Source organism: Ambystoma mexicanum, chromosome 6q (assembly GCF_040938575.1).
Source record: "Ambystoma mexicanum isolate Mex_15411 chromosome 6q, UKY_AmexF1_1, whole genome shotgun sequence".
NCBI classification, from domain to species: domain Eukaryota; kingdom Metazoa; phylum Chordata; class Amphibia; order Caudata; family Ambystomatidae; genus Ambystoma; species Ambystoma mexicanum.
In genome coordinates this window covers 1,311,186,994-1,311,214,301 of record NC_090937.1, presented here as the reverse complement: position 1 = coordinate 1,311,214,301, position 27,308 = coordinate 1,311,186,994, and the positions used below count along the sequence as shown (strand labels likewise).

At 45.9% G+C, this 27,308-nt stretch overlaps 1 protein-coding gene across 2 annotated transcripts in view; it reads left to right on the top strand.

Annotated features, from left to right (window-relative positions):
• Positions 1–27,308, top strand: part of LOC138516641 (ADP-ribosyl cyclase/cyclic ADP-ribose hydrolase 1-like) — a 279,111-nt gene that overhangs the window by 159,740 nt on the left and 92,063 nt on the right. For both annotated transcript variants that reach the window (XM_069631933.1, XM_069631932.1), the window contains exon 6: positions 26,018–26,110. In XM_069631933.1, coding sequence (XP_069488034.1) covers positions 26,018–26,110 — 93 coding nt within the window. The remainder of the gene's footprint in view (positions 1–26,017; positions 26,111–27,308) is intronic.

The window sequence follows — 27,308 nt, the reverse complement described above, 5'->3', positions numbered from 1 at the left end:
AGCATACGGTAGGTCAGATGCATGGCATATCACAACCAGTATTCTCACGCACACTGAACCAGGTGCTCGATGCCCTCCTGCAGCACACAAGTCAACACATATACATGCCACGGACTGCCCAGGAGATCTCCAACACCAAAGTTGGCTTCCATTCACTGGCAGGCATCCCAAGTTGCATCGGGGCCATCGACTGTACCCATGTAGAACTGCTGGTCCCACATGCCAATGAGGCAGTGTACCGTAACAGAAAGCTATACCACTCCATCAACGTCCAAATGGTATGTGACTCCAACAAGATCATCACACATTGCTGTACCCGATATCCCGGTTCAACCCATGATGCAATGGTCCTGCGGAACTCGACAATACCACGATACATGGAGCGACATGCTGGACAACGTTCGTGGCTACTTGGTGAGTAGCAGGCCGACCACATGTCAGTGTGATGTGGATTGTGAGTGGGGGGGAGATGCATACTCCAACTGGGCGTGATTGTGAGTGGGGGGGGAGATGCATACTCCAACTGGGCGTGAATGGGGGGGGGAGATGCATACTCCAACTGGGCGTGAATGGGGGGGGGGATGCATACTCCAACTGGGCGTGAATGGGGGGGGAGATGCATACTCCAACTGGGCGTGAATGGGGGGGGATGCATACTCCAACTGGGCGTGAATGGGGGGGGAGATGCATACTCCAACTGGGCGTGAATGGGGGGGGAGATGCATACTCCAACTGGGCGTGAATGGGGGGGGGGAGATGCATACTCCAACTGGGCGTGAATGGGGGGGGAGATGCATGCTCCAACTGGGCGTGAATGGGGGGGGAGATGCATACTCCAACTGGGTGTGAACTGGTGTCATGAGAAGAATGGACATACATATTTGCATCACTGTACAGTGAGGCAGCCCACAATGGACCAGAGACAAAACCACATGCTGGAAGTGAGTGCCACGACAAACATATCAATCCATTACGCCAAACAGGCCATTCCAAACAACATGCACACCGCACAACACACCATTCCCCTCATTACACAAATCAGCAACATGCATATCAAAATCACAACTGAAATGTACGCTGAACAACATCAGAAATGGTCCGCGCACATGAGTGCATACAAATGGATCCCCTGTAGCCATTGTGGTGAGGCACACCCCCGTACCCCACCACAGAATTGCCATCAAACAGCATGGGGACATCAACTAAGGAATGGCAGTGTACTAGCAGTGTGGCACTAACGTTGCCAGGGCCAGGAAACACAAATCACTTAAACTCAGGCGGGACATGGCAATCCCTGCCGTATGCATGCATGGTGCATGTCCACTTGCAAGGACCACCTCACCTTCCCACATTGCAGTTACCCTGATTGCCATGCGTGCTTGGATCTGTGGATGTCGTTGAATATGCAATGTTTGTTTGTGTGATATGTGCACGCTCCACATTATGTAGACACTTACACATACCCATTGTTGCACCCATGCAGGTGATGCAGGTTATCCCCTGAAGAGGTGGCTCCTTACCCCTGTGCGGAACCCACAGAACAGGCACGAAGAGGACTACAATCATGCACACACCCGTACCCGCGTGGTGATCGAGCAGACATTCGGCCTATTGAAGGAATGCTTCCGGTGCCTCAGCAGGTCGGGCGGGGCACTCCTGTACGGGCATGAGAAGGTGGCCAAGATCACCATGGCATGTGTCATGCTTCACAATATGTGTATCAGACAGAATGTGCCAATGCCCCCTGACATAGAACTGCGACCACCGTCTGAGGATGATGACGGGGATGAGGATGGTGGAGAGGGCGCTGCAGGTCATGCAGGTGGCGATGCCCATGAGGGACGTGCTGTGCGGCAGCACCTGATAGACCATTGTTTCTGATGCACATGGATTAGGAGGGTGCAATTGGTGTTCAGCTCAGGGCACGGGGTGTATGGAGGACATAAACACAGTGCACCCTTCAACAATAAAGCACACATACACAATGATCAATGTCCAGTCATGTGATTATCCATGCCATTACGTGTGTATTGAGCATTATGACATTCAAACGTGCATGTACCCTCCACCCCAACAACCCCCCCCACAACTCCCCCAAACACCCTCACCCTCCTCCCCCCACAACTCCCCCAAACACCCTCACCCCCCTCCCCCCACAACTCCCCCAAACACCCTCACCCCCCTCCCCCCACAACTCCACCAAACACCCTCACCCCCCTCCCCCCACAACTCCACCGAACATGGTGTGCACATCAGTGCTGCATTAGTTCCCAAGTGTCAACAGGGACAGGCTGGCCCTACTTCCCTCCTCCACTACCACCATTGGGGGGTTGTGAGTCTGACCGCCGCAAGGACCGGCTGGACCTGCGCAGGATGGTTGTCTGGTCGGAGCTAGTAGACGAGGGGGTGGCTGGTTCATCTGCTCCCTGTGAGTGACGCATGCTCTCCATCGCCTCAGCAATGCGCGTTAGGACCTGCCTCACAGCGGCCATCTCGTCACATAGGCGCGTCGTGTTGCTGTCCATGGCAGCTTTCATGTCCCTTGACAACACCCGGATCTCCTCCCTGGTCGAGGCAGCCTCGCTCACTTGCCGGGCAACCAGGGCATTGAGCTCCCCCTGGCGCTGGCGTATCAGGCTCATGGTGTGGTCTGCGGCCCTGCCCCTGTTACTCCTCGGCGCAGCTTGCTGCATGTGGCCGACATCAGATGAGCTCGCCACGGGACTGAATGACCCATCCATTGCATCTCCGGCATGCACCTTATGGATGCTGCCATTGGATGTGTTGCATGGGCTGTGGAGTGGGGACAGCTGGGTGCTGGGTGTACGCTGCCCTTCCGGTGTCGGACATGGGTCGTCCACATCACTCATAGGTGCCGTGGCTGCTGCTTCCCCCACGGAGCTATTGGCTGCGGACGGCGTGCCTTCTGGCACTGGCTCCTGAGTGGTGGGGGTGGGTGGTGGGGGTGCTGCCACAGTGTCGGATGGCATTTCGACCCTTGGTGTGGTCGTTGCGTGTGTGGCTTTTGAACGCTGGGCCACTCCAGATATCCCAGTGCCCCTCGATGTACTGGGCCTGGTGCCTGCATCCTTTCCCTTGGCCTGCTTTTTGGGTGGTGGGGCCTGCGTTGCAGAGTCCAGCTCCTCACTGTCAGATTGTGACCCTGTGGGGGAGCAAGACAGGGATAACATCAGTGATGGGTCAACGTGCATCATGCATATGTTGTTGTTGCTGCGGTTCTTTGGATTTGGACATCTAGTTTGGGCCTGCAGGTTGTTGGCCAGATGGGTGGGTCATCCGGACATGTGTCAGGGTGACACGTGTGTGAGGTGCTGCATGCATGTGGTTGTGTGGGGATGTGCAGGGCATATATGCAGGGTTGTGTACATGTGTGTGTGATGACCCCATCCATTAGCTAATTCCCATTTCACATTTGGGGGAGGGACTCATGCTTAGCATTGCTGTGTTTTGCGTGGTCACTCACCTCCGTCTGACGTTGTTGCCACACCACACTCCATTCGGCCCACTCCCTCGATGGATTCTATGCCAATGGTGCTGGCATATGTCTCCTCCCACTCCTGCATCTTCATCGGGGATCCACCTCCGCCTCCTGTGCCCATGGCCAGATTCCTGTTGGCCGATAAAATGCTGCGTACACGGAGGCGCAGATCATCCCACCGCTTGCGCACGTCCTTTACGGTGCGGGGGGTGGAGCCCACCGCACTGACTTTCTGCGCCACCTCAGCCCAGATTTCCTTTTTTCTCAGGAGTGCCGGGCGCCGCATGTCGCTAGCGAACACTACGTCTGCATTTGCAGCCAGGGTGTCTGCCAGCATTTTCAATTCCTCGTTTGAGAAGCGTTCTTTGCGCTGGCGCGCATCGGCTTTCTTTAGGGCCTTGGGCATTGTTTGTTCTTGTGGGATGTGGTTTTGCCAGTCGTGGTGTTGCTGCAGGTCCTGAGTGCAGGGGATGGCAATGGATTGTGTTTTTAAAGATGGCCGCCGGGCTCTTTCCCGTTCCGGTGCGATGACGCTATTTCCGGTTCCGGTGTTTTACGGTGACCGCTAATAGCAGTGACCGCTAACAGCGGTGACCGCTAATAGCGTGCAGCATGAGGGCGGAGGTGCTATCAGCACTTTGGTCGGAGCCGGTAAGGTGCTTTTGCGCCATGGCGGTAGGGTCATTTACCGGCATGGCCCTATGCGCGTGTCCGCTAAATCGTAATGAAACGCTATTAGCGGTCTCCTACGATGGCGGACGCGCTAATAGCGCCATGACGGTAAATCACATTTTTTACCGCCTACCGTGTAATGAGGCCCAATATGTTGAAGATGTATTGATAAACATCACAGCAGGTAGAATGCAGATCTGTATAGTAGGTAAATTGATCTGTAAAGGTTTTTACACTAGGATTGTGACAGGAATCACTCTTTTAATAGTACTTTGTATGTTATAGATGCATTGTATGAACAACATTCATGTGTATGAGGTACACCACATAGGCTGCATATATTAATAGAAACAACTTTACTTAAGGGGCAGTGAAGGTGATCAGATTTAACGCAACAAAACCTTCGAAATTCAGTGGATGCAGGGAGTGTCAATCATCTTAACTCAGCGTCCCTCCATTGATAACCCCTAGGACCTACTGATGCGTTATTTGTATAGTGCTTACGCCTAAGAGATTTACACAGAACACATATACATTATGAAGAATCCTTGGATATCTTCACTTCTTCCCTAGGGGAAGGTCATTCTCATGAGGCCAGGAAGGTGAGGCCACTACCTGATACTCCCCCTGGGGGTGGTACTCGGCGGGAGGATCTAATGGGGAGTACTCCCCCTCGAGGGACCAGGACGAGCATGCAAGAGAGACAAGGTATAATAACTAGCACCCACCATCCCATACATCTCCCCACCTTGTAAATCCCAGTTATATACCCAACCAACGTATGTATTTATGTAAGTCCAAAGACTTGACTGCTACAGAGATGAGGAAGAACATGGACTACCCAAGAGAGAGAGTAATAGAACTACTGAGATGAGGAGGAGGCACAGTGGAATAAGGATCGAAAGGCCAAAGACACTGAAAAGGGACTTTGAATAGTATGACAACCATTGCCAAACAGCCGATGTAAAAATACACGAAGGACTTCATGAAGGGAAGTTTAACGTGTCGACGCCAAGGAAGCAGCAAGCAACCCACTTCCCAAGCCAGGAGGCTGGAGCGGGAACCTTTGTCCCGGTGGCTTGGAGCCACTCTGAAGCAGAGCTGGAGGCTGAAGGACAGCAGTGTGACCTGAAGCGGATGGACTAGTTGTCCAGAGAACTACACTATGGCTGGCAAGAATATCCCACTGCAGAGCCGCATAGGGTCACCGAAAGCAGAGAAGAGCAGCACAAATGAAGAACCTCAGCCCCACAGTGATCCGGCTAGGAGCTCCAGAGAAACAGATAATGGGCCTCATTCCGAGTTGGGCAGTAAGGGTTAACGGTCACCGGTAAGGAACCCGGTGCCGGTAAACCCTTACCACCCAATTCCGAGTTCCCTTAGCGGGACCCGCAAAGGACGTGTGGTCTGACCACATGTCCTTTGCGGGTCCCCCTAAGCGACCAGGGTGCTAATAACGGGCCCGCTATTTGAACGCCCGTATTTAGCGCCTTCCCCATTCCCATTGAGCCCTATGGGGGCTACAATGGGAATGGGGAATGGTTGGTGGAATGGGGATTTAGTGGGTCCGCACAGGTCGGAATGTCCCGGTAAATCCCCATTCAACCAGACTGGACCCGGACCCAGGTTTGGAGGCAGCCATGGTGCTAATAGCGCCATGGCTACCTCCAAACTCGGACTGAGGCCCAATGGGAGAGGAAGGAAGTCCGGATGGGGACCGGTATGAGAGCTATAGTCAAGAGTGCAAAAGAATGCATCAGGAATCATCTTCCTCGGCACAGTGGTTGGTCGCAGACCACGTTTGAGAATAAGAGTGAGAAGGAGAGCAACAGGAATCATCTTCCTGGGCACCGTAGTTGGTCGCAGACCACTTCTGAGAATAAGAGGATGAAGAGTGCATCTGAAGTTGGCTTCCTCAGCACAGTGATTGGTCACAAACAACTCTCAAAATGAATAGTGAAAGAGAACATATTGGAAGTTGTTTTCTTTGTGGCAGTGCCTGGCAGGAGAGTGAACCAGGCCTGCCAAAAACAAGACACAGAGAAGTATGGGTCTGGTACCTGCACCCACAAGAAAAGGCTACGAACCCCTTTTCGTGTAGTAGTACTTGGCAAGAGAGTGCGCTAAGTGCACCTGGAGAAAGAGGAGAAACTAATGTCAGGGGCCCCTATCATAAGTGGGTCTTTGTTTGCTAAGAAAGGCCAGTTAAGGGATTAATTCTCCCTGGTGTTGTGAACTGTGAAATAGAGCTTAAGAAAGATATATGGAAGGGAGTCATTCTCCCGGGTGTTGTGAATTGTGAAATAGAGCCTTGGAAAGGCCACGGGAAGGGAGTAATTCCCCCCGGTCTTGTAAACTGTGTAATAAAGTCTAAGGAAGACATGGGGAAGGGATGCATTCCCTCTGGTGTTGTGAATTGGAAAAGAAAAGCTGAAGAAGGCCAGGAGAAGGGAGCAATTCTCCTGGCAATTGAACCCGCAAGAAGGATCAGACCAGTAATCCAGGGGAAGGGAGTCATTCCCTGGGATATAAAGTCTTGAACTTTGCGATGCAGAGTTTTGGAGAAACTATATTCTTTTTGTTTGTGCAGTACTGGAATCAGGGAAAGGGAACCACTCCCCCTGCTGTAGAACTTTCCGTCAGAAATGTGCCGCCCATTCCAGGAGAAGGGAGTCATCCTCATGGACGAAGAACTTTGATTCAGCTGTTTAGTTTAGTTATAAGAGTAAGGGACAGTGGATTCTTTAACTTGATAAGACATCCTGACAGATTCATTAGCACTTTAGTTGAGGCAGGGAAATCCCTAATAGATACAGGGAGAGGTAAGTTTTCTCTTTTACCTTTATTTCAAATATGTCTATAGAAACTATTATGCCACCTGTGCATCATTCTCCTCCCTAACAATATACAATATCATCCAATCTGTACTCATTTATCAACGTCTGAAAGATGAATTGCTGAGTTGACCTTGCCGGTATTTGAACCTGCAGATGACGCACAGATCACAGCAGCAAACACTCAACCTGCGGAGCTATCTTGCTGGTCTCTAATTTTGTTTGTCATTGGGAATATCATCTGTTATGTATTTGATCATAGTCTTTGCAACAGGTGGGATGCCAAGTTAAGATGATCATCACTTCCCTCATCCGCTGAATTTCAATAGTTTTGTTGGGTTAAATCTGATGACCTTAACTGTCCCGTATCTAACATTTTTTCAATGAATTGCAAGGGTTTTGATATACCATAGATCATTCAAGGGACACATCCATTCCCGAGTGGCCTCGTCCTTTGGCCGTGGCCATTGTACATGTTCCACCTATAGGTTTCCTTGGGGCCCACTAGCCGTGGTCTTTGGCCCTGACCAGTGAGCACAGCCTTTTGTCGTCCTCACTGTATATTTTAATACACTAGGTTTCTTTCAATCTCACCCATCATGACATTCAACACCATTTTGGTATTCGCTCCATTTTGCCCCTGCTACGATCAATGGCCAGTTAATACCATTACCTCAGTGCCTGGCAAGTGCCTTTAAATTGCTTACACAAAAGCCCAAACTGTTGGCATTGCCAGTGCTGGTTTTCTATGTGGTTTATTCCCCATGATACGTAATCATTTTGGGTATTCCCCAATTGTGTGGCCCCTATTTGATTAGAAAGAGAGTTTATTTTTCCTGGTTTTAAAACATCTCATCATTATATTTTGCACCTGTCAATTTGCACAAAAGTGGTTAAGAGGGCTTGTAAACATCTGAATCTACTAAACATGGTAGTGATATGTGTACATATCCACTATTTTGGCCCCAATTTATCTCCAACACATAGTTTATGCAGTCGTGTGAGATGCTATAACTTCCCCACATACAACCACTTTATCCAGCGAATGCACATTGCATACAGGCGACCACCTGTGTTTGCAATTATGTGTTGTTGGACCCCCTGATGTGAATATAAATGGCTGAGTGAAATATTAAAGAGTAAAATGGGACAATAAAAATCACAGGGCAATATTACCTGTAAATTACACTTTGCAGGCATCTTTTATTAATGGATTCCTACAGAATCCTCCTGGTCTTTAGAAGGTGCAAAACAGAGGCAGACTCCATTGGAAACCATTAGTTTTATGCCTGCATGAAAATATCAGGGAGCAGCACTACAATCATTGGTCTCTGTTGTGGGCCTCTGAAAAGTTTGTGTTCTTCTTTGAGCGAGGTTTTCTTTCATCTTTTGAGACTTTTCCTGATAATGTCAGGCTGTTCTTGTCCCAAGATTGGTCTATCCATGAAGCTGCGCTGTTTGCATAGCATAGTTGACCTGTTGTAGAATGGGTTTGCCTTCATTTAGAGATTGGTGCTGCAAACAGATCAGACCTTGACAAATATTGTGTTCGGATTTCAAGCGGTGGAAATGAGTGATCCCTCCATTGGTTTTAAGTGCTACATGGGTCATTTTCACGTTATCAGAAGTTCTACCCTGCTGCCAGAGAAACAGAGCACACATAATCATTTTTGGAAAATATCAATGACATAGATTGCTTTTTTGGGCAATCAAGAGAGCCGTTTACTCTATTGAAGCAATCCAACAACAACCAGGCCCACCCAACAGACTTCCACATTTATAGTCCTTGTGACCTAAACAAAACCAGAGACAATCTTTTCAGAAATGTAATGCAATCATCAGTGCCAGGGATAAGGCCTCCCTCTCCTGTCCAGCCCATGATGAGGAACTAGCAAGCTCTTCGTCGATGCAGAAGTCTTCTCCTTGTTGGTGATATGTCACAGTTCTCTATCCTTCATTGATGCAGAAGTCTTCTCTTGTTGTTCATGTGTCTCACCTAAAAGACAACCACAGTGGCTATTTCACCATCTCATATGTGGCATTTTCTCATAATCCAAACTTACCGTTTCAAAGACCTCTGCATTGTGCAGAAAACCTTATGTAGCCTGGTACTGGTTTCTAACTAGGAAATGTATATATGTAAAGGGTGTTCAAAAACCCTTATAAAACTGTCATTGTCTTCAAACAACTGAAATCCTTGTAAGGAGATCCCAGTTCCCCACCCCTTCCAAAAAATGATTTTCCCTCCCAACATAACTTTTCCTGGCTCGTACTTTTTCATATATTGTAGCTCTGAGGCTGGAGGAGCCACAATGATCAATCAGTTCCTAATCCTATTCACACATCCAGTGGTATCTCTGGGACTGTGAGCAGAAACTGGCTGGTTGTCTAGTAGGTTTCACAGGCCAGACATTACACTGAATCACCCAGTTCTAGGTGCACCCAGCCCACGGAACCTGCAGGATCTGATTGGTTAGGACCCAGACTCCATTTATGGGCCCTCAACTTCCTATGACACCTCTAGCTACTGTATTTCCACTGATTTCTCCATCACCACAGCTTGGCAGGTACTGCAAAGTGAGGTCTTGTGGCCAGGGTTGATGATGCACCTCTGCACAGATTCTTATCAGTTGTTCTTTGATAAAATCCCTACAGGCAAAGTCCCATTAAAGCTTCTTGGGATAAGGCGGCATTCCAGATAAGGTTCTTCAACAGTCCCTTAGATACAGTACTCAGAGCAGATATTATCTTCAGTTCTCCAATGTTCACATCAGCGTTGGTCAGTTGTGTGCCACTTATAAGCAGAGCTGCTTTTCCCAGATGACCAAAATGGTCACTAATAGACTGACTCTATAACCACTCCAAGCTGCAAGGCCTGTGTTGGCTCAATCTCACACCCAATTCCCCAAGTCCTGCTTACTTCTCTGGGACATCATAACTTCTCTCTGCTGATGTAGATGTATCACTGCAACTCGGGAGAAGTTGGGAAATTGAAAGGCAACCTGAAAGGCAGACAAAGGTAATGAAAAAGCGATAGCTCCTATGAGTCATTCACAAAGGTATATCTGTACTCTGATTTCTTTACTTTGTTTCCAGTATCGTACACAACTTCTGACCAGCTAAAGTGGTGATGTTCCTAAAATTGAGAGGTTTGTCAGGCTAAACATAAAAATTCACCTGGGCTATAAGTTTGATAGCACCATAACCACGACCTGTCTGTACAAACTCCCTCTGTTACTGCCTGATTCTTCATAGCCCAGTGGGTTATCAGATAACACAAAAAGCCATAGGGCCTCATTAGGAGGCTGGCAGCTGTGGAATGAATGGTGCCGGTAAGGGACCGGCACTGTTCATTCCGGACCGCCACATTACAAGGTCTGCAGCGGGTCCCGCTCTGGACGCCTGGCCAGACTAGTCATGCAGAGCGGGACCCGCTAGCAGACCAGAATGTCATTAACGGGCCCGTTGTTAGCATCCTCCCCATTCCCATTGAGCCCTATGGGGGCTCAAATGGGAATGGGGATGTACCGTGTCCGGGTCCCGAGAATGGGAATTACGGGTCCCGCTAAAGTCGGCATGGCCCGGTAATTCCCTATTTTTGGGACCCGGACCCAGTACCCGGTTTGGTAGTAGCCATGCCGGTAAGAACGGCATGGCTATCTCCAAACTCCTAATGAGGCCCATAGTATTTATCCCACACTATGTTGCAGTAAAATAGTATGTCCACCATTTCCACTACTTCAGCCAAATTTACTTTTCACTCGGTCTAAGATCGGCTTACCACATGAGCTGTTATGTCCCACGCACATCTTTACTTGTACAGTATTATTATTATACCACGCAATGCTTCTTTCCATGAATCTTCCTTTCCCTACAAATTACAAAGTAGATACACAATACAAATGTAGGTTAGATGTGCAAAGGCTTTGGCCATTTCGGTTAATTTGTGACAGTACGTTCCCTGAAAACAGGACATGTGCAGTAAAATTAACGAACATTGTGCAGTTAATGGGTGCTCATTTGCAGCAAAGGCTTTGGTATTATCTTCACATGAGAGCCAATTAGGAAGGGCGTGGCTTGAGTACACAACGTGTTCTTCTGTACCCTTTGCGGGTGATTGAATAATCCTAGCACCATGTCCACTCCGCACAATCAAGTCATGCCTACACCTCACATTCCCCCCTGCCAAGTCATGACAAAAATTCTCGGTACAAGGGCCAAGTTTGTACTTCATAATTAGTTACAACAACTTTTAGGTTAACATTTCTTAAATCCCTGACCAATCATTGCAGTTGGAGCTGATTGTCCCAAAATTGAGAAACAGGGTATTGTACCAGAATCTACTTGCTAATAGGTTGCTCTCCATTTTCTGGGGCAACAAATTTCAATAGCATGTGATGTGGATCCAGGGAGATATTTCACTAACCTTTACAACTTTTCAACTTTGTGGGTGATCAACACTATTTTTAACCAGTGTTGTATTTGTCATTCATGATGTGTTTTTTTCTTACACCTTGTTTTAGGTGTATTTCTCTTTTCTTAACATGTTTCAAAGTATATGTGACACTTTTTTAACTTAAATTTGGGTACGTTCAGAAAACACACAGATGAATGACCAAGAACTTATGAAGTTTACGGGAATGCTATGTACTAACAAAGATGGACATCACCTGCATGTCTTGTTAGATGTGTTATTTCCATCAAACCTACTCTTTTCTAATGGTGCCATGTTTTCTATATTACTTGTCTTTTTCTTATGACACCTGAGTAGTCGACACACAGCATCCTATAGTTAGATTTTAGTGTGTGTGTTATACTGTTGGAACTAATATTACTTTTTCTAGTTTTTTGTCTGCTCTTCAACTGACTTTTGGAATCATTGATTGTTTTATTAGATTACCAATATTGCTTAGATTTTGCTATTTGCACATTTAGTCTGGTCAGAGCGACCAGGGGTTCTCCACCTGAGTGATTCCCTTCAATCGTTTGGGGCACCACATACGGCATGCCCAGACTAATCTTTAAGATCAATGTGATTCATTCTTTTTGTGATCTTCTGCAGCAGTTTACAACTGAAACTAGCACTTTAATAAGTATGCACTTTGTATACAGTTGTATGATATATTTCTATACACTGTACTTGATCTTTTGATGATTTAATACTCTTTTTAAAGTTTCTAATTGAATTAAATAAACACAATATTTTAAACAATTTTTTTGCTTGATATATGATGATCTGTGTGGCAGCCAAGGGGACTTTTCCCTCTCTATTAGGTTGGACGATGTCCATTGAGTGAAGCTTTTCTTTTTTCCGCTGGCTTGACTCCTGTTTACTACTGATCGACACTACCTGCCATGGTCCAAGTCATTTGGGAGTCAGCACCGTCTTTCTATGATGATCCTTCACCAGCACACCGTTGCCAGGCTGGATGATATAGCATGGTCCCTTGAACAGCTCCTGCCATATCTGTCAGTGTAAAGACTTCGTAGCAGATGTGAGTATCTGCAACAGTCATCAATGAGGTGGATATTAGAATATGAGTTCATGATGGGTGGTGATGAAGAAAGACTCACTAGGTGTGCAAACCAAACTTCATAGGGGCTTAATCCTGTTTTCCTATTAGTTGTGTTGCACATAATACATAATACCAAAGGAAGCACCTCTGGCCACCTCAAACCTGTCTCAGAGCACAGCATGGTTAGTCTGTTCTTGAGCATCCCCTTCTGCCTCTACACTGCCCGGTAGACTCGGGGTGATGGGGACAGTGGAGGTTGTGTTATATTTGCCGTGATGTGTACAGTTCCTTCACAAACTACCCTATGAAGTGAGTCCTCATGCCACTGTTCATGAACATGGGCACTCCAAATCACAGTATAAAATCTTTTATTTGCAGCTTAGCTACTGTTATTGTGTCCGAGCAGTGACACTGATAGGCCTCAATCCAGCCTGACAAGGTATCAACAAAAGCGCGGACGTAATGATAAATATTGCATTTATGGAGTTGAACAGAATTTGTAAATTAATGAAGGAACCATAGGTTGTATATGCGCTCCTGGTACGCTGAGAGATGATGCAATGCCTACAATAAGCTTGTGACATGGATGAAAAATCTGGGACACTGGGACATACCACTCCTTGTTCAGTGTGGCAGCAAACCCCCTTTCCTAAATGAAAATCCATGATAAATGTGAGCCGAGTGGGACAAAAATAACTTTTGTTAAACAAGGCAATTTTCTTTTTAACCATTTATTTATAATTTCATTAAAACACAATACAATTAATCAATCAGAAATCATGAAACAGTTAAACAATTCAAGAACTATACCTACGAAACATGCATATTAAACCTATATACAATCAACGAAAACACCCCCCACACCCCAAATACAGAAGACAGAAAGGTAAAGATGAGACTAGTATAAATCAGTGAATTTCCCCCAGATTTTATCATGAGTGATGATTCTATTATTATTCCTGTAGATCACCATTTCAACCTTTGAAAGAATGTGCATTTCATCAACCCACTCATCAAATAGCAGGCCAACTTTGGATTTCCATCCCCGTAGGATCAACCGTTTCCCAACAATACCACCTCGAAACAGCAATTTTTTCTTTGAAGTGTTCATGGTATTCAACAACTCATCATCACCCAAGATCATCGTTTTGAAATCAAGGTCTAAGATTCTCACTTAGCACAACCACACATGCCTTGCACACCTCCGTCCAAAAACCACAAACTCTAGCACAGCTCCAAAACATATGCTCAAGAGCACCGACCTGATGAACACACCCCCAACATTCATCTGAATCCGAAAGACCACGCTTCTTCAGACGTTCGAAGCACCAATAAACTCTATTCAAGATCTTAATCTGTCTGGATCTCTGACCTAGATTAAGAGAGCAAAGCATTACAATCTTGCACATATTATGCCAAACATCCGGGGTTACATCGAAGCCAATCCTCCTACTCCATTCCTCCCGGAGGCCGTCATTACCCTAGTAATTAGCCACTATCAACTTGTACAATCTACTAACCAATCCCCTTGTTTCAGTTTAGACAAAATGAGATTCAAGTCAAGGCTATTCGACCAGTCAATTTTGCCAATAGATTTATTCAAACGTCTAGAATCAGCCTTTGAAAAATCCAAAATTTCCCATTTCACTTTCACTTCGTCAGCAGATAGCCACCTTCCATCTTTCTCAAAATCATCAATCCATTTCACACCACCTAAGAACCATTCGTCCCAGAACAGCATTTTTCCATTATCTCTAATCTTCAGATTTAACCAAATAGAAGCTTGCAGTGACTTCAGAGCATCCACTCCAACAGCTCCAGTACATTTTTCCATGCTTCCTGTAAAAATTCAGTGGCAGGTAACTTCCCACCACCCAAGTTCAGTTGAGTAGTCAATAGTGCTCTCAGACTCAATGGGCCAGAAACACTCGCCTCCACAATATACCAGTCATCAGACTCATTATCCAGAAATGGAACAAACGACAGAGCCGAAAACGCCAAGTGAAAGGCTCGAAAATGTGGCACCCCTGCCCACCACCCACAGGTAACTGAAGATTACAAATTCTGAGCCTAGGAGGCTTGCAAGCCCAAATACACTCCTGCATTAATCGCTCAAGTTCCTTCCAATAAACCGAACGAATCCTCAGAGGCAACATGCTAAGAATGTAATTCACTTTTGGGGCTGAAGTCATCTTGAGGGTATTGACCTTACCCCACAGTGACAAATTCAATAATGACCATCTATCCAAATCCATCTTGAAGTCCTTACAAACCTCCTTCAAATTCTCATCGAGCATGTTGCTAACTAACGGTGTCAACCAGATACCCAAGTAAATCATTTGTGTTTCGCACCACCTGAAACCCATGGACGTGACCAAAGACTTATCACACATACAAGTAAGAGGCATGACCTCAGATTTTATCCAGTTAATTTTGTAGCTGAAGACCTCATGAAAGCTGATCAAAAGTCGCATCAAACAGGGCAATGAACATCTCAAATCTTGTAAGACAAGTAAAAGATCGTCCGCATAGAACCACACCTTCTGCATAACACCCCAGCAACTTAACCTACACAACATTGGCTCACTTCTGAGTGCAATAGCCAATGGCTCAATTGCAAGGATGAAAAAAAGTGGCGACAGCGGACATCCTTGCCTGGTACCCTGTTCTAGTTGAAAGGCATCTGATTGCAAACTGTTTGTTTTCACATACGCTGTTGGATTTGCATACAATAATTCAATCCATGATACAATGTCGTTACTTATATTCATCTCACGCAGAACAGAGTATAAATATTCCCAGTTTACATGATTGAACGCCTTTTAGGCATCGAGAGAAAGGACTGCACTATCACTAACTGAGTTCAAGGCCTGTCCCATAGTATTAATCAATTTGGGAATATTGCTGGATGTACTCCTGTTCTTTTGAAATCCCGATTGATTATCGTGATTCAATGTTGGAAGAAACTTTTCAATTCTCAATGCCAGAACCTTAGACAAGCCTTTATTGCCGGTATTAATAAGACTGATAGGGCGGTAGCTAGATGGCAAGTTGCCATCCTTCCCTTTTGTAAGAAATACTGAAATCGAAGCATGACTAGTACTCTTAGGCATCACACCATCCCTCTGGGACGCCAAAATTATATCCTTCAATAACTCAAGAGCCGAGTCTGGTAAAATTCTGTAAAACTTGACTGGAATCCCATCTGGCCCCAGGGACCTACCAGTATTCAGTTTTTGAATTGCATCCTTCAGATCTTCAACCGTCAGTCCCACTTCAAGGAGCAAACTATCTGCATCAGAAATCCTAGGAATCTTAAGGTTTCGAAAGAAGTCTCTTCCTTTACCTGAAATGCCTGTCTCATTACAATACAAAACCATGTAATATTGCCTAAATATACCATTAATCTGTTTTGGATCAAATGTAACATTGCCAACGGGAACCAAAATCGAAGTAATCGCTGCATCCAAATTCCTCTTTCTCAGTCTATATGCAAGCCACCTATCACATTTCTCACCCCTTTCCAAATAGGTACACCATGAGTAATATAGGTTACGTTCCACCCTTACTGACAGAATATCATCCATCTCTCTTTTCAGTTTCCGTAGTTCTTTCAATTTTACAATGTCCATCTGATCAAGCATCAAATCTCGAGAGATACCTCTTATTCTCAATTATTCCAATCTAGCTCTCTCATCCTTTTTTCGCTTCCCGCTTGACAAGCCCAGCAAAACCCCCCGCATGGTGCATTTAAACGCCTCCCACACGTTCTGTAAACATATCTCATTAGAGCGGTTCTCTTCCACAAAGTGGTCCGCCTCAGAAACAATTTTGTCAAGTATATCATCATGGTATAAATAAACATCCTTGAACTGTGATCATTTGTGTCTGTCTTAATTGTTGTCACCATGAGTTTCTCACATTTCCCACAGCAATGCATTAGCAGATGCTTCTGTAAAACAGGTGGCTGTTTCTGACCCTCAGGCTGAATATGTATTGAGAATGAAAGCTACGACACAAACTCCTCCATTCAATACATTGGAAGAACTTGCACTTATTCAAGATGCCACACCAGCATTACAAAAGGATTTATGGTGAAGGCGATTTTGCTAATCTACCAAAGGATATCACACGGCAGACAACAACCTCTCCTTGACCATAACTCCTTGTGTAATGCTGGTGGAGTTTGTGTCGTACTTTTAATTCTTAATACATATTCAGACTGAGGGTCAGAAACGGCCACCTGTTTCACAGAAGCATCTGCTAATGCATTGCTGTGGGAAATGTGAGCAACTCATGGTGACAACAAGTAAGACAGACACAAGTGATCACAGTTCAAGGGTGTTTCTTGAACAATTCATTCTGTACACGGGTTAAAATAAACACCTATTCTAAACCTAAATCTAGGATGGGATCAAACGTCAACCATCAAATGAAAAATAGGGCAGTCCTAATGGCGTTGTGTCAAATAAAAGGGCCTATACTAAGAAACCTATTGCTAAACCTTACAACTAATACAAAAAAGGGTGTGAGATGATTCTCAAGAAAAGAAAGAAGTGTTCTCAAATAATATGTCAGGATGCGGTAGCCTGGGTCTCCCTTGCTCACATTTTGGAGACAGGGTAATATGGGAGCTTGGAGCACAGTACGGTCTCAGGCTACTCCAACACAAGATGACAGTTCCTATGACAGTTCTCAGGACAGTCGATGGCCAAGTCTTGTTTCCTGGGAAAGTCTCTTGACTTCGAGGCTTGATGTGGTCAATTAACAAAAACAAAAGTTCCTTTAACCAAATGAAAGTTTGTTCCAATGTTCACTGGGTGATGGATTCACCCCTGGGTCCCCCTCTTCGGGGCGCTGACCCTTCTTGTATCGTATTCCACAAATCTAAATGTCTGTTCTTTTCTTACTTGACGTTGGATGGTGGCTTCACCCCTGGATCTCCCTCTGCCAGGCTCGGACAGAGTGATAGCTTAATCATTCTGGCATCCCACATACGGGCTCACTCTAGCTGTCTCTTAACTTTTACTTCCACTTTTCTCAATCTTCTGGTGACAACCTTTAACCCTTGGATGCCCCTCTGCTGGGCTCTGACCCCTCTCGATTTTAAGCCTTCCTTCAATGGGTTTACTGTGGCTCTCGATCAGGGTGATAGTGGCTCACCCCTGTGTCCCCCTCTCCTGGGCGCTGACCCCTCTTTTACTTTCAATGCTCTACTCTTTACACAGTTCAATGCATTCGGGATTCACTTCCCTTTCTTTCAAAGTGCTTGTAGATCAAAGTCTTTCGATTGTACAGGGATTTTGCTTGACCCTTGGTATGACCACTTTGACCTATTTCGCTGACCCTCCCAAGGCCGTCTGCTGCTTGTAGTTTCTCTCATATGGGACTCGACCAGAGTCTCTTAAATTAGCACCCATGGGGTGCCAGTTTCCCTTTGCAGCTGATCTCCCCTTCCACCTTTTTACAGTTCATTAAAAGTTCTTTAAACTTGGTTTAAACTTGCCACTTTGCGCTTCTCATTCAACACAGCCCTTTTCTTATTGATTCTCCCTTCGACTCACTGGCTCTGATAAACTGCTTGGCTGTTGCCTCTATGGAGTCAAGGCCAGTACTACGGTGCGGGAGCTTCCCTCGCTCCTGCTTAGCGGCATAGGTTTGCCCCATGTACCGGGGTGGAGTTTGTACCCAGAGAGGTCTTCTATAACAGGTTGTGTCCCTGACTTTGAATGTAGCAAAACAAAATGTTGATGGCTGGAAGGTTTTGAATGTGCCACTATCTACAGACCCTGTTCCTCTCAGAGTGGGCTGACCTATCCTCTTCTCTCCTTGCCTCTACCTATCAGCTTCTCATCCTTGGAGACCTCAACATCGAGCTGGATGCTTCTAATCCCTCCTTTCAGTGGATGTGTATGCCTCTAATTTCTCTGCTCCTCCTACTGCTGTGGCTCACTGACACTCAGACACATCCCTCTCTAATCTGCATCTCTCTATTTCCAACACTCTGGACATCCTTGCCCCTGTCATGAGAATCCGGCTGAAGCCTACCTCCAAGTGTAACTCGTGGTATGACTCCAACCTCACTGTCCTGAAACGCAAGTGCAGGGGGGCTGAGAGGAAGTGGAGGGCTTCGGGTGCATCCTCTGACAAAAACATTCCAATGCCACTTGCTCCAACGGCAATACAGACTCTCTGGTCTGTCCGAGAAGAGAGCCCACATTCAAGCCTGTGTTGCTGCAGCCTCTAACAAGACAGCCAAAGTCTTTAAAATCTGCAAGGAACTGGCCAATCCTGCTGCTTTCTCCATCTCTTCTGTTCCATCTCAGGCCCTCTGTATGGCTCTGGCCTCTCACTTCGCCACTAAAACTCAGGACATCCATTTACATTTAATAATTTATACCATGCTGTCCTTGGACCCGGAGGCTTGAGGGCGCCAAAATGACATACAAACATGAAACATTAATGGAAGAATAGGAGGGTATACAAGTTACAGTTGCCAATTAGAAGCCATTAAAAACAAATTATTTTAAAAGCCACGTCTTGAGTTTACTTTTAAAAACGTCAATAGATTTCAATTCCCTAAGCTCAGGTGGAAGCCCATTCCAGATTCTGGGAGCAGCATGCATAAAAGCTTGTACTAGCCCTGACAGTATTATATTTCGTGATGTGTAACAAATTGGTGATATTAGATCTTAGACACCTGATTTGCACCTTATCACTAATCAAAGCCTGAAGATACTCCGGCATCCTGCCCTGCCGACACTTACATACATTGAGGGCGCGGCGATCTACAAGTCTGGACTCCACGGGTAGCCAGTGAAGGTTAAGGCAAGCTTTTGTGATATGGTCTCTGCGCGCAGTGCCGGTTACCATCCTCACTGCGCTATTCTGCACCACCTGTAATCTTTTGCAGTCTCCTTTGTTCTGCAATAATCTATTTTTGCGCCCACTATTGCTCCGGCAATGGTCTCCGCGTTCTGTTGGCTAATTAACGGGTGCAGGCGAGCCAGGAGTTTGATATGGTATGCAGATAAAGACACGATAGAGCTAATGTGCTCTTTCATAGTGAGGTGCTGATCCAACACTACTCTCAGGGTTTTAACCTTTTTTTGAGTGCAGATTTTAGTACCATTAAGGCTAAAGTTCTCATAGACTGCACCTAATTTTTTTATTTGCAGGGGTTGGGAACCCACGACCATGAGCTCTGTCTTGTTCTTGTTAAGAGCAAGATTGTTCTGAATCCTACAGTATTCCACAATAGAGTATACCTTATTGGGTGACATCATTCTTGTAATTGCCGGTTAGTGGTATCAAACACTGAGAATCATCGGCATAACTAGTGAACTGTATATCATTGGAATCGAGGTATTTAAAAAAAGGAACACTTAAAATGCTATATATACAGGGCGAGAGACAGGCCCCCTGAGGTACCCTGAATTTAAGGTTATCAGGAAAGATTCTGGGCCTCATTACGACCCTGGCGGTAAGTTACCGCCAGGGCCGTGACTTTACCGCCATGGTGCTAACTACGTTAACGCCATGGCGGTAAGGGGATTTACCGCCCCATTCCGACCTTGGCGGGGCGGTAAATCCCCAATCCCCATTTACCCTTCCCCATTCCCATTTTTGCCCCATAGGGCATAATGGGAGTGGGGAAGGCGTTAATTACGCCACCGTAAATTACGGTGGCGTAATTAACACCAAGTTCCCTTACCGCCATGGTTTTTTACACCCGCTAAAAGCAGGTGTAAAAACCGCCATGGCGGAAAGGGAACTCGTAATTGGCGGTAAGGGGTCGGCGCAGCTAACGCTGGCGCTAACCCCTTACCGCCAGGGTCGTAATGAGGCCCTCTGCCTCTCCCGAGAAGACCCTACATTCCCTATCACTAAGAAATAATGATAGCCACATGGTTGCCCCGTTGGAGAGGTTTGCTGCCTACTTCAACCTGAGGATAAAAATAGTATGATTCACCAGGTCGAAGGCGGCCGATAGGTCTAATAACATGAGAAGAGAGGACAAGCCTCTATCCATACGATCCTGTCTTCTATCTCCTCTTCCCCTTCTTCTTCCTGTGTCGGCCCCCCTTTGGCCAATTCTCCATCTGCTCCTCCTTTCTCCTCTTTCTCTCTGACTACACCTGACAAGGTTTCTAGACAAGTCCGATCGATGAAAGTGTCGTCCAAACAGGCGCTCCCCTGCTCCTACAGAACCATCAAGGACCATATTGACACCTTCGCTCCAGCCTTGGCCGATTGCTGTAATCACTCTTTCGCCACCGGAACTTTCCCTTCTCTCCTCAAGCACTCCTTTGTGCACCCACTCCTTAAAAATCCACCTGCCGATCCGACCTGTCTGACAGACTATCGCCCAATCACTATCACCCCTTTCCTGGGAAAACTCTGGGAAAAGCTGGCTATCTCCCAGCTTACTCTCCACACTGAATCTGTTGGTTGTCTCCATGACCATCAGTCTGGCTTCAGAGATGCCAGAGGCTTGGCAACTGCTCTCCTGAACACCTGTGAAGATCTGTTCTCTAATCTTGATTCCAGCATTCCTTCTGTCCTCAACCTCCTTGACATTTTCTCTGCTTTTGATACGGTCAACCACACCATCCTGATCAATCGACTCTGTAAGAAACTTGGAATCACGGATCAGGCCCTGGAGTAGTTGACCTCCTTCCTCCTGGACCATCCCTCCCTGGTCCAACTTGGTTCCTTTCTCTCCACCACTTCTCTCTACACCTGTGGCGTTCCCCAGGGCTCTGTCCTCTCACCGTGGGTCTTCAATCTCTACTTGACCACTTTGGCCCTCTTGAGCTCCACCTTCTCCTCTAACTTTCAGTGTTATGCGAATGACACTCAGCTCTCCTTCAGGCTCCCCTCTGCCTCCTCTCCTCTCTCACTCATTCTTGACTGTCTATACGCGATTAAGGATTGGCACCTCCAATGATCTCTGCTTAAATGCCAGTAAAATGGAGATCCTTCTTATTGGGACCACTGCTCCCGCTTTCCCTCTCTCACTCTGGCCACCTTCCTTTGGCCCTCTTCCTTCGCCTTCCTGTGGGGCAAAAAACCTTGTTGTCATCTTCGACTCCACACTCTCCTTCTTTCCTCACATCACGGACCTCACCAAGAAGTCCCACTACCAGCTGCACCTCCTCAAAGGTACTCTTCCCTTTCTCACCTTTGCCCAGAAAACCACTGTCTCCAGAGCCCTGGTTCTCTCTAGGCTGGACTACTGCAACAGCTTCTTTTTCATTCTTCCTTCCGCTATCCTTCGCCATCTGCAACTAATCCAGAACAGGACTGCAATACTTATCCTTGGCCTCAAGCCCAGGTACCATACCTCTCCAGCCCTGAAATCTCTCCACTGGCTCCCGGTGGCTGCAAGGATCAAGTTCAAGACCCTTTTCATTGTCCACAAGGCTTTCTGGGGCCACGGCACGCACTACATCCAACTCTCTCTTCCAAAATACCTTCCATCTCTAGCCCTTTGCTCAGCTACCTCCAACTCTCTAAGGGTCAGACGCTTCTCCAGGCAGAGAGTGCAGGGTAGATCTCTCTCCTCTGCAGGTGCCTCCCTCTGGAATGGCCTCCCTGGCCCTCTCAAACTTGAGCCAGACCACCTGAAGTTCCGGAAGCAGCTCAAAACGTTCCTTTCCTCCTCTGCTTTCTCTCTCTCCCTCCCCTGCTGACCTACTTAACATACCTGTCTGCTGCACCGACTGGTTGCTTGGCTACCCTGAGAGTCTCACTAGGTACCAGGCACTTTCAGGATCATTCTCCCCTGCACTGCCTCTTGGCTTACCACACACTTAGGGGCTGTAACTGTAACCTCTACAGCCCTGTGCCTCCTTGCACTTACCCAGAGCCGCACTGCCCTGGCTGCACTTACTCAGAGCATTGCTGCCCTGTTTCCCCTTTCCCTCTCCCTGGCACTCCCACCTCCCTTCCCCTTGTACTTTTTGTTGCATGATCTGAATTACACAAGGCCTAGTAAGATTGTTTTGTCTTCCCTCTGTCTCCCCTCCCTTGTTTTGTCGTGCCTAAAAACACTTGTGTACAGATGCGTTATAAATGACTTATCATATCATATCATTCAATGTAATGGGAGTTTGGAGCTGGGAGGAAGAGCCCAGATCCCAGTTGCAGGACTGAATCCATGCAGACAATTCTGCAGGCAACCAATCAATGGAGGGCAACATATTCACTTTTTCAGGCATTCTCTCAGAGGCCATTAAACAACAGGTTCTGTCTGGTCATGGCCACTGTTGCTCTTGCTCTCTGAGGTCACCATACAGGACCTCATCTGTTTTCCACTCACTCCCTCATAGGAATGACGCCTGGCCCTATAGGTACTTTATTGCACATGGGGATGTTGGTAGGGACATCCCAGAGGTACAGTATGCTGAATGCTCCATGAATCGCAAAAGAGCTCCCGGACCAGGTAGGCACTCAGAGCCAGGCATGTGAGCATATTTGCACAGGAAAACCACTTATTTCATGACGTGCCACATGAGGACCAATCAGGGAAACATTTGGGTGAACAGATTAGACTGAGGCCTCATGCCACCCGGGCAGTTGAGGCATTGAGTTTTACAATCATCAGACTTCTTTGGACAGCTCAAAAACGAAACGTAACATTTGAGAATGCTATTAATGCTGGAAATATGTTTCTGAATTGGGTGGTTATTGTCAAAATCCAGAAATATTAGATATTGGTCAAGAAGAGGATCTATTTTGTCAAAGGACAAATGTTGACACTGAGTAGTAAGAACATTCTTTTTAATGGTTTAGAATAGATGAGACCATTGCACCAGATAAGAATTTAAGGTGGGAGTATTGTATGCCCTACTTTTCAACTTTGAGAGTAAATGTGATTTCAAGGGAGTAAAAAGTATGCGACGTCCAGACAACGCAAGCAAAACGTGCAAACTGTATGGGAATCAATGTCTAGCTGCAGTGCACATGGTGGCAAAAAAGCAAGTTTACCTCACAATTAACAAATAAAGCACAGGGTGCGGTAGCACAAGAACCGACCTACTAATGAAGCACTAACACACTGAGCTTCCCCCTGTGTTCAAATAATGGGTACCATTCCAGTGCTGTTTACCACATTGACTCCAAGTTATGGTTGAACGGATGTTTAAACTAGACACAGCATACTCATCTAGGCCCCAGATAAGGGTTTCAGATTGGAAGGTGTTGCAGACTGCTTTTATAACTAGAGTGTAATTTAAGAGTAAAAATGATTTGCCTCCACAAGAGAGTAAAAAGTATGTGACATGCAACCAGAACATGGCTAACTTGAAAATGAATAGAACACATAAGCAAAGTTGTGCATCAGAAATGTCAGGCTTTAAACAATGTACTACAATAGTGGAAAACGTTCTCCTATATAGTAATGTGTTTGGACACACCACATAGATGCATATTGATGATAAATGCACACAACACAGGAACTTCTCAAAATAAGTTGGTGCAGTGCAAGAATACATTCACTGAAAAAAATCACAATTCTTTGTTGCAAAAGTCACTTCCCAATTGTAACAAGTGTCCACCATCCTATTACTGATAAGATCTGGAAATTCTAGGAAAATACACACGTATACCTAATGGTTCTCTCCTTCATCATCTTCAGACACAAAACACATCAGAATTCTAACAGAAACAAACCCTTTGTTATCTCACTGTGTGAGCTGTGCACACTGAACCTTTCCGAAACAGCAGAGAATAAATGTCTCTTTTCAGGAACTGCTCCATGCATTGCAATATCACCCATGCAGATATGTATCAAAGGATGTGTTCAGGTTTCGGTCAAGTCCCATGCCCTTTACTCTCAACTGGTGCATAAATGACACGCATGGAAAGCTAAAAAGAGTCATATTTATAAGATTTAATTGTATCAAAAGGCCTGGTTTGAAACTTATCTGGAGGCCTAGTCCAGAAATGTAGGTTCGAAAAGAATAAATAAAAGACTTAATCTATGTGTTCATAAACCACCACTAAAAGAATAGTTTTTATCAGTTACCACTCTGTGAAAAGTTACTTATTTTAATAGATTACAAGAATGTGAATTTAGTGCCCAATGGGGAAAATACTTACTATACCATCTAATTTTTCTGAATGAAGGTATAACCGATATTTGCATCTGACTGATATTACATCCGTCTGTCAGAGAAAATCCAGATTATTAATCTCAGGATACACAACACATGGTTCCAGTAGAAGTGTGCATGAGGGAATTCTCAAGGATGTGTGTGTTCTTCAAGCCAAGTGCAATGTAAGGAGCATGTTCTAAGCAAATGCCATTTCAACCCTCAACAGCACTGTTCCTGCTGCATCTGCACAATCCAGCACCCTAGCCTTTACAATACACATGTGAGATGCAATATTTTGCAATTTTGCCAGAGTGCGCTAAATACGGGGTGCAGATTTTCCTTGGAATGCCCCACATACATGAGGACTCTGATGCCATCAGAAACATTGGGCCTCATTACGTGGTTGGAGGTAGTCATGGCGCTATTAGTGCCATGACTACCGCCAATACCTGTACCGTGTCTGGTCCCGTTCAATGGGGACTTACCGGTCTATTCCGACCTTTGCGGGACCGGTAAGTCCCCATTGAATAAGCCATTTCCCATTCCCATTTCAGCCCCCATAGGGCTCAATGGGAAGGGGGAAATTGCAGTACCATTATTAGCTCAGAAGTCCCAAGCGTTAAGGAAGCGACCCACTAAGGGACCTCGTAGTAGGGCGGTAAGGGATTACCGGCACCGGTGCCCTTACCGGTGCCGGTAATCCCTTACCGCCCACCTCGTAATGAGGCCCATTGTGTAATTGTGGCATGCAGGATCTATATACTGTTTCACTCATGTTTGCTTTGGGGACATTGACTAGGAAAGCCCTCACACCTGAGCCTGTCACACCCAGAGAATATGCAGGTGCAGGAAAAATCCAGGAACCACCATTCCCTCAAGTTCTTCTCTAATACATATATCGCAGGATGAGTATGTTAGGGTTGTAGGATAGCCAGGCTTCATTTCTGTATTCTGGTTGGCCTACGGCATCATGTGACTGTACATGGCCAAGGGATTCCCACTGGTCATTCATGGAACTATGTAATACTTGTTTTGTTGCATTCATTTGGTTTGATTACTGTTTTTCATTGAGATACTAATTTTGAATATTTCCTGTTAGTGTTTTGGAGACATGACAACTAGCCTTTTCTTATTGTTTTCAGTTTCTATTATGCAATCATCTGTTTTGTTTAATTTCCATTTTTGGGATTTGGAAAGTATTTTACCTTACACATTACTAAGCATTTTAAGGTACACTATTGTATTCTTCTATGTATTTTCTAAAAGTGGCATGCTGAAAAACTACACGCTTGTTAGACAAAGTTTTTATGAAGATTACGCACTGTTACCTTTTTCAAATTAATTGAAAATGCCTCCATTTGACACTGAATGTATTTCTTCTTCTCCCTTTCACAGCATATTCAGCAGTGTTGAGGTGCCTAGTTTAGACCCAGTAAGGATATCAGAAGTAAGAATTTGGGTCATGGATAATATTGATGGTCCAGACAGGTATAGTTGCCAAACTCAAAATGTTAAGAATTTGTATTAATCTTTGTGCCAAAGGTGTTCCTAAAGATGTATATTTATTAGAAGACTAACAAGAATTTCATAAAGAAAGAAAAATACAATGGTCCTGATTACAAGTTTGCCGGTCCGGAATTAACCACCGCGACGAGTAGGAGGGCTGCTGCGGTGCGCACGGAAGCCCGGGGCGAGGGCCCGGGCGAGGGCCCGGGTGGAGCCGCCGCAGGTGCAGATCTTGGTGGTAGTAGCAAATATTCACTGAGGAGCTGAACATATCTGGGCTGAGACGCTGGCTGATGACAGACAAGGAATCCATAACCGGCAGTGAGGGGGACGGAACAGAGCCCGGAGTACAGCAGCAACGCAAGGTGATGCTGAGAGAGACCAAGAATGAGGGGCAAATGAGCACCGATGCTGTGGTAGTTGAGACTTGACAAGAAGGTGGACAGAGATGAACAGGTAGAACCGTAGCGGCACCGTTTTCTGGACCATCAAACTACGAGTTCGGTTGGCGGACTGGCACCCGCCCGCAGAGATGCACGGACACAATGGCACCATTACGACATGGTGCCAGTGTTTCTGCGGTCCCCATTCCCGTGGAGTCCTATGGGACTCCACGGGAATGGGGATTTACAGAATTGCCGGCGTTGGGTTTACCGGACCACCATGGCTGTAATGCCCCGGTAATTCTGGCAAGACCGGTGCTGGTAATTCACTAAGAGTCCGGCGGCAGCCTGCCGGTTTTACTGGCACAGCTACCGCCAGACTCGTAATGAGCCCCAATATCTTACCATCCACTACATTTTGATGATCTATTAGCGGTACATACAAAACATTTTTTACGACAGATTCTACAAAAGTCTATGAAAACGCTGCATTCTGCTATTAGGACTGCAGTGGTCTTTGCGGATGGTGTTCAAGTATATCATTGACAGCTAATGATCACATTTCAAATATTTATGTTTTCAGTTATCATCCAAATGTCTGAAAATGAAATTACAAATGTAACTATTTATACTAAATTAAGTAACCGTAGGTCGTGCTGTTTACATGAAATAAGAATGGCACTTGCTGGCTAGAAAACTAATAATTGAAATAGTAAACCATAATATTTATTTTCAGTTCCATATCCTCAAAGTAATGAATTGAGCACTTGCATCAGAACATTGGGTTATTTCAAAGG